Raw genomic sequence first — 8,262 nt, 5'->3', positions numbered from 1 at the left:
GGCTGAAGCCTATGTATCTCCCGTCAAAACCTCGTTACCACACAGCTTGGCAACACCTCCATGTTACCACGTCTCAGTATGTGGTAGACCCACCACGTAAATTGCCTCTAGGCTGTGTACTGGATAAAGTATATAAATGAGTTTTTCAGGTGTCCAGTATTGTTTATTGGCGGAAGCCTAGGTATCTCCCGTCGAATCCTCGTTACCACACACCTTGGCAACGCCTACGTGTTACCACGTCCCGGTATGTGGTAGACCCACCATGTAAATTGCCTCTAGGCAGTGTACCGGACAAAGTATATAAATGAGTTTTTCAGGTGTTCAATATTGTTTATTGGCGGAAGCCTATGTATCTCCCGTCAAAACCTCGTTACCACACAGCTTGGCAACGCCTCCATGTATGTTACCACGTCTCAGTATGTGGTAGACCCACCACGTAAATTGCCTCTAGGCTGTGTACTGGATAAAGTATATAAATGAGTTTTTCAGGTGTCCAGTATTGTTTATTGGCGGAAGCCTACGTATCTCCCGTTAAAGGATGGGAACTCCTGTCGAATCCTTGACACTACGCAGCTCGGCAACACCTTCCTGTTTCCACGTCCAAGTATGTGGTAAACCCACCACGTAAATTGCCTGTAGGCGGTGTACCGGTACCTCCTGCAATAAAAAAAAAAAGACATCATGATCCACTGGTCAGTTGATTGCTTCAAGAAAGACGCCAATCTCTATTAACTTCAGGCCTCCTCCACGTTCAGACCTTGTTCACGTTCTGTGAACAATCTTCAGTTACTCCGAAGTTTTCAACCTTATTGTTATGTAGTTTTGGAAACTGGACATCCCTTATTAAAGACTTGAAAAAGAAGAACGGTTGTTAGCGTTCACCTTAATGAAACCCTATGACAACTTGCAGTCTCACGTGCAGCTGGTTCATTATGTAGCATCCCCCTTCTGTCCTTGCTTTTACACCCATTAAGAGGCCGAGCAGCATCTGGCAGTCATGACACCAACTTGATTCCATGCATAAACACTTGGCATATAGTCTCTGGACTTTGCACACCCTACATGGTCTCTAGACACATGTCCTCCAGGCATGTATGAGCATACATGAGCCTCCAGGCATGTATACATGTTTAAGGTTCCATGCACGAAAACGACTTGGAAGGAATGTGACACAAGCGACGGCAACTGCTCAGCCTCTTAGTGGGTATGGATTCAAGGGCAGAAAAGGGGATGCTATTTAGAGTGTAGTCTAAAAAAGCTTTAGCTGCTTTCAAATCCTGTGTGTTGTTGCCCTTCACTTTTTCCTTGGTTCTGGGGTTTTGTAAAGCTGACTGCTCTTAGTGACTTGGATATTACAGGGACTCAATTATATTCAGTTTTGCTTGAACAAGCTCATCTTTTCAATCTGTTAGATCAATTGCTTTTTGTTCTTTTTAATCGACGAAAGGTAGTTTTACAGTCATTTCATTCATATTTCTGTCACTGTCACTTGACAAATGTGTTATCTTATGGATCTTTACATGTTTTAGATAATACTACCATAAATGTATTGTCACACTTTGCTGTATTGAACTGTGCTTTGTTTGTATGTATTCCTTTTCTGTGAATATTTTACATTAATTTTTCTCTTTTTGTTTTGTTTTCTGTGCCGCTGCTCTCAAATGTAAGGATGGAAGGCCGAGGGCTTGTCAAGCTGCATCGTGCAGCTTTTTTCCTCGGTCTCCCTACGTCACACATTTTTTCACGGAAAATAAAACACATTATTACATTGTCATGAGTGGAATGATAACAAATATTTTTGGTGGAGCATTGAAGGCAAATGTACTGTCCCTAATAACCTTGAAATTGAGATCATAACTAATGTGGATGCAAGCATTATTCACCCTATATATTTACTTCCATAATTAACCTATGTGGCAAAATTTGGTCTGGGAATAAGTGGGAGACAGGTTAACAGTGCAGTCAAAGCTCTGTCTTCAGTGCCTTTCATACCAGAAGCACACTCACACAGCTTCCAGCTGCTTCTGAACTCTTATCTTGTTGCAAACTATAGACTATGCATATTTCAGAACTCCTATTTTTGTGCTAACTGCTGGAGTGAGTCTAGGGACTGAGGAGGACGAAACCAAAAGAACTGTGAGCACTGTGTAGATATGGGGGATTTGGGAACGAAAGGGGTACCAACCGAAATAAAATGAGGCCAGCTTGATCATGCCGACAAAGATTGGAAAAGCTTAGAATATGTTGAGCTCGCTCAAACACATGTTCTGCGGGGTCATCTACAATAGGTAATGGTCATGTAAACATCTGACCACCGTTTGCCCTCTTATTTCCAGCCTTTATGATAAGACAAACGACCCCGCAGACAATGGTCACAAGACCCTACGGATAGTGGTCATGCGACTAAGATTGGACCACTATTCCTGTAATGGTCCAATCTTACAGTCTAAAAATTCACGAAAACTGTTGTATAAACACAATCTGCGTTAAAAAATTGGACCTGAATTTTTGACAAGAAATGGAGCTACATACTCTTGTGGTCCTCTGTCTTGTGCGTCGATGGGGCAGTAGAACTGCAACTTGATGTATTCCAGCTCCAACACATCCCTATTTAGGCAGTGCAGCTCAAACAGGGGGTGCTTTGTGATACAAGGCACCCCCTGATTGCTGCACAGCTCCCTCACATCCTGCAGTTCGAGGCAGCACACTGACTCTTGGTCAGTCTCCATTGGTCGGCAGCTGCTGTTGCAGGAGCACCTGTTGGTATAACCTTTGCTTAGAGATTCTGGGTGGCATTCATAAATATTGGATGTAAATACAAAGGTACATATTTTACACAAAACTTTAAAAGGCTGAATGCTTTCAAAGTTTGTTCAACAAGAATCTACTAAGAGTGCTCAAAAGGCATTGGTGTCTATCTCCAATTCTTGTCAACCAAAAGTTTTTAGGTGTCTATCTCAATTCGTGTCAACCAAACGTTTCTACCAAGCGGAGAAAGTAGATCAGATACCGCATAGAGCACTATGCTCGGCATTTCATTAGGCAGCTGCACTACCCTGTACGAATGAAGCTAGTACTGAAAGGTAACCAGGAGAGTAAATTTTAATAAAATTTCCCACACAGAACTAACACTGGGTAAACCTAGTGTGCAGCAAAAAATAAGGAAATTAACAAATCTAAAGGTCGAGCTTATGTTTCCACCTGATTTGCCCCCTTCTGACATAACATTTTTTTTTTAAATGCTCATTGACAGTGAAAACCAAGGTCCAGTATTTTTCTATATCGTGTCTTGCATCTGCCTCTCACTATAATGTTTTCATGAGCCAGCTTGACGTCTGGTCCCAACTATTTATTTTAAATTTTAGCGTTTTCAGATCATGAGAGTCTCACTTTAGGACACGAAGAGCCGCAGTTTGGAGGCTAAATTGCGCCGGAAAGATTGGCTTCTGCATGTGGCTAGCTCAAATTTTCACCAAGGGTGTCCTCTAGTTGTAACAGAGCTATGCTTTCAATGTAAACTTTCAAAGCATAGCTCTGTTTCTCTGAGAGATAAAAACAACATTCCTCTAAATCTTTGTGGCAGGCACCGATGTAGACGACAAAATCGCATCAAACGGTTAGGGCCAATCAATAGCTCCAGTCCACCCAAGTATAACGCAAAATGACTCCTCGCATCTATTTTCAATGCAAAGACTCATTTCGCAGCGGACTCAAACTGGAATGATCAACTGATCGGCTAATTGTTCTGTGCGACTTGGTCGTTTGTGTGGTTGTCTGTCATGCAGATACAGGGGAGTCTTATTTTCTTATTTTTTGCAAAAATGAGGCTATGCTTTGAAGGTCCACAAGGTAATCTGCACCACCGAAATAATCCTGGATGAAATTTTGAGCTAGCTTTGTGCAGAAGTCACTTTTTCCGGGACAATCTACAGCCTACCACTATTTAAATTTTACCTGCACCGGCTAGTACATGTGCAAAATGCTTCTTTTGGCTAATGCCCCTTTCAGGGAACATGGGTATGGTACGTGTTTTGCTCGCTTTCCAGAACGAGGAACGTGGAAATGCCCGGCTGTGAACATAGAGGGTGTCCTGTATGATTCTGATTTTTGCAAGCCATTTTAGTGTGTGAACTTCCTTTTGGAACACCCGGTATAAACGTTCAACTACACTGTAGTTCAACACAGCTTGCTAGTGGCACCAGCACAGTCATTCATGTTCGTGGCTTCGCGGAAGCCACTAACATGCTACATTCGCACAACGTTCAAAGTAAAATCTGTAAAAACATTTTTTTTTTTTACTATTTATGCATTGTTTTGCGGAAGGGCTTCGGGCAGTTATTCGATATTGATGCGTTTGGCGCGTGCTCTCGTTCGCCGAAGTGGCTACCTCGCGGCTTGCGCCACTGTTTCTGTCACACGCTGTGCTTCTTATGTTCTGTAATCTAGTAGTATATTCCAAACTCCAGCGCGTGCGTGCATGGCGTCGACTTGGAATGTGCGCGAGAGCATGGACGCTTCACACTGTTCGTGTCACCGCTCGTGCAGCGAGAGCACCATTCGAGGCAGTCAAGGCTACCGTCTCGCGCTAGCGCAGCCGCTGCGGTTTCACCTTACGAGCGGGCAAAGCCGAAGCTAACAGCATGCAGCCTGAAACTGTGCAAGACGAGCCCGCCTGTAAATTAGAAAGGTCAGGTTCGAATTTAGAACGCTTGCTGCCGTTAGCTTATCTCAAAGCAGTATCTCCGCTTGTAAAAAAAAAAAAAAAAAAAAAAAAAAAAAAAAACGCCAACGAGCGTTTTTTACGCGCACGCAGATACACGGACGGGGCACTACCGCTCTACGTATGGGGCACCATGACGAAGCCCGTGCGACACCGACCTCTAGCCGCTTCCATGCATGTCGCAGTTTGCAATCGCGAACCATTATGTACCTACAAACGCTTACCAATTGGCTGTACCGACACGCTGGGACGGCCGGGCTCTTGGTGGCGTGTCCGGCATGTCCCCGTCGCCTTCAGATGCTTCAGATGACGACGAAGCGGAAGGGTCGTAAACGTAGGGCTGTAGCCCGAATCTTCTATCAGCAACAATGGCCGAGAAGGCATCGTCCTCCTCTTCGCTGATATCACTGACATCGCTTACTTGTTCATCGACCCAACGGTAACCATCTAGGCCGGCCATCGAGATGCTTGTGGTTGCCGACTTGCCGTGGTGCAACCAGTGCAGCGTGCGCGCAGCCCTTGCACTTCTCAAACGGCCAAGTTGTCACAGGTCGTATATCGTCGACGCGCCACCGAGTGGCAACGCTCGTAACCACAACATCCACGCCGTAGCCTTTCCCTACCGGCACAAGTGACGTCACGAATGCGCCCAATATCCCAAGACGCATCGCGCTCTCCGATGGCTGATTTTCGAGCGCGCGCTCAATCGGGCCCTTCAGGGTGAAAAATATAGCCATCCGTTCAAAATACAAACGCGCGATTATGATTTACGGATATCATTGATCATATTACACCTATTTCTGACCATAATAGGTGTATTTCAAATTTCGCTTCAGTATCCCTTTAAGAGGATAACACTCAAGATTAATGGGATATTTAACCAAAATTTACCCGTTTGCTTAGTAAAAATAAATTTATGGCTCTAATTATAAACGGGCTAAGCGTCGTCGAAAATACCTAAATCATTCACTGTTATAACGATTAGAATGTTGGGAGCGCGGGGGATGCGCCAAGGTTACCATTTGTTCAACAAACGCAAAATTAGAGAGGAAAAAACGCGGTCGATTTGACTATAATTCACATTTTTTCTACCACTCAGTTTTCCCCCGCTTGATGAACATAAAAACGATAAAATCTAGCGGTACAAAGTCTAACATAGGCACACTCGTAGCTTACGACGAACCGTGCAGGGCGGTACGAGCCGTCGAAGCCATTTCAATGCCGTGTCAGTTTCAAGAGATCTCCGAGAGATGCTTTGTGACGCGGAATCACGTGAACTGTTGGATTCGCTGAGAGGATCTCGTGATGTATAGCGGGTCATCGCGAGAAGATCCGGAGCACGGCGATACCTAGAAAAATGAACCAAACTGTCTTCTCAGTAGACTTTCAATATTCAAGTACTACCCCGCAGAGGTAGCCCAAGGAACCAAGAATGAGCCAAGCTCGTACAATATCCAAATAATGAAACGCGCGCAACGTTCAGTTCTCATAGGCAATATCAGCAACATCACTGCTAAAAAAAGAAGAAGACTCCGGTATTTTTGTAGTGCTTCATAGAGCCTTGGTGTTTCTAGGACAAGGTACAGTGACCGTGTCATGCTGTGTTCAAACATCTAAATGTATAGTGAAAAAAAAGCAACGATAATCGGGCGTGACATAGACCTTGTTACAAGTTTTTTTTTTCTTTTAATTTTAGAAGGAATTAATGCAAGATATTCGGGCAGCTTTGAAATTACCGGTTGTAAAGTGTAGATCTAAAAGTCGAGGTTGATGATTTCTTTATTTTCCCCGCAAAAATGGCATACATTTTATTTTTGGATTTTTAGAAAAAATGCACGGCGCGACGCAAAGAACACTCCCAACGGAAGAACAGTAAATTTATTTTCACAAGCGCACAGAGCGTAAAATAGGAAACTGAAGGAGTTTCAGCTTAACAATAGAATGCTAAAATCTCTGAAATTTCGCCGAATAATGCCTCAATATGAAATTCTTAGAAAAGTATAGTTCGCCGTTTTATTTAACCTTTCAATATTTCTCAAAAATAAAGGCAGTGGAATCTAACCGACCAATTTGCGCGCGTTATGCATAAACATTTTTGAAGTTTCAAAAAGCTTTACTTTTTATTCCTGTGCACTTCACATTTACGTCAACGCGGAGTTGAAAAATTCGTTTTGAGCTTCCTTTCAGACAGATTTTTTTTACTCACTAAAACAAGAAAGCATGTTGCACAACTCAGGTCTGTGCCGTTCAGTGAACACGTTTTGCTACCTTCTATAAAGTTCATTATGTATAATGTCCTTATCTGAAATCACGCATTTATTTTATATGAGATCATCATCCGTTCGCACTGAAAACACCTTGACTGGTTCATAAAATATTGATGCCCGCAAAGCCGCTTTTAAAAAATATAAAACATGTGTGGTAATATCTCGGCACGATTGAACCACCATAGAAACACAACCAGTCGATTATACTCGTTGTTTTTTGCACCTTGCACCATGCTTCATAACATTCATTAACTAGCCCAACTACAACTTCTACGTTTTTATCGGTACGGCAATCAAACTGCCTATGAAACGTGAATATCGTCTTTTTCCTTTCGGCGTAGGCTTTTTTTTTTTGCCTTTGTGATATGGTTGGGAGATTTATGGTGTAGCATTTTTTACACTCTCTGCACCCATATACTATTTCTGCGGAATGATAGCGATGCCGACAGACGTGTGCGGTACGTGCTCCGTTCGTTTTTATGCCGCACAGCAGCTCCTGCCTTGTTCTGGATCGTGCGATCGGCGTTATCACTGCAAATGCATCAGAGTAGATCAAGAGAAGTACGACACGTTGATGCAAAGCGGTACTGGCGCTTATAAATGCTCGGATCGTACCAGGCGTCGCCGAGATTCATCGGAGGCTACGCTCGACAACGGGGGTGACAAGCAAGAAGATGCGGGTCTGCTTCAATCGCCTTCACATTCGGAGAGTGCTGCTGCTAGTTGGACACCGGAGGCATCGAGCGACCTCGTTCGTCTGTCGGAGAAGCTGCCGTCGAAAATGGACATCGGGACTGCCGAGGTAAAGAGCCTTAAATCGGAGAACCCCTTTATGCTCTCTGAAATTCGCCTGGTGAACAAGAGGGTGCTCGAACGCCTGCCTATTGCTCTGGACCCTCAAACATCGCTTACGACGGCCGCGGACGACGCGGAACGCATACGGTGAGAGGAATCTTCTGCCGGAAGGTCAGCATCGAAAGCGGTGCCCAAAACCGCATGGCACAAGGGTTACAGGGGCAGTGCTGGTCAAGCAGCTGCAGTCTTGGACGACAACGGCTTTACAGTCGTGAAACGACAGGCTCCGGCATCATCCGGAACTGCAAAGTCCGATTAGGTACTTGTGGTTCGCCAGCCTTACACAAAGGCTCTCTTTCTATCTAGATTGCAACCCAAAACATCAGTTGCAGACACTGAGGACCATATAGCCTCTTTCCTAGATAGCAAACGAGCTAGCACCACCAAGGTTCAGCCGAAATTCGATTCAGAATCTTCGTT

At 44.2% G+C, this 8,262-nt stretch overlaps 1 protein-coding gene across 1 annotated transcript; it reads right to left on the bottom strand.

The window, feature by feature from the left end:
• Positions 1-503: 503 nt before the first annotated feature.
• Positions 504-5,180, bottom strand: LOC120850679 (P2X purinoceptor 7). Its single transcript, XM_040223289.3, has 3 exons — positions 4,945-5,180; positions 2,533-2,757; positions 504-657 (listed from the first exon to the last, which is right to left on the bottom strand). Exons 1-3 carry the CDS (start codon positions 5,178-5,180, stop codon positions 504-506), a joined length of 615 nt encoding a protein of 204 aa, XP_040079223.1.
• Between the last annotated feature and the right edge of the window lie 3,082 nt (positions 5,181-8,262).

The sequence above is a fragment of the Ixodes scapularis genome, unplaced genomic scaffold, assembly GCF_016920785.2.
Source record: "Ixodes scapularis isolate PalLabHiFi unplaced genomic scaffold, ASM1692078v2 PGA_scaffold1__304_contigs__length_218370807, whole genome shotgun sequence".
Classification (NCBI taxonomy): Eukaryota; Metazoa; Arthropoda; class Arachnida; order Ixodida; family Ixodidae; genus Ixodes; species Ixodes scapularis.
This window is presented reverse-complemented; position numbering and strand designations above follow the sequence as displayed.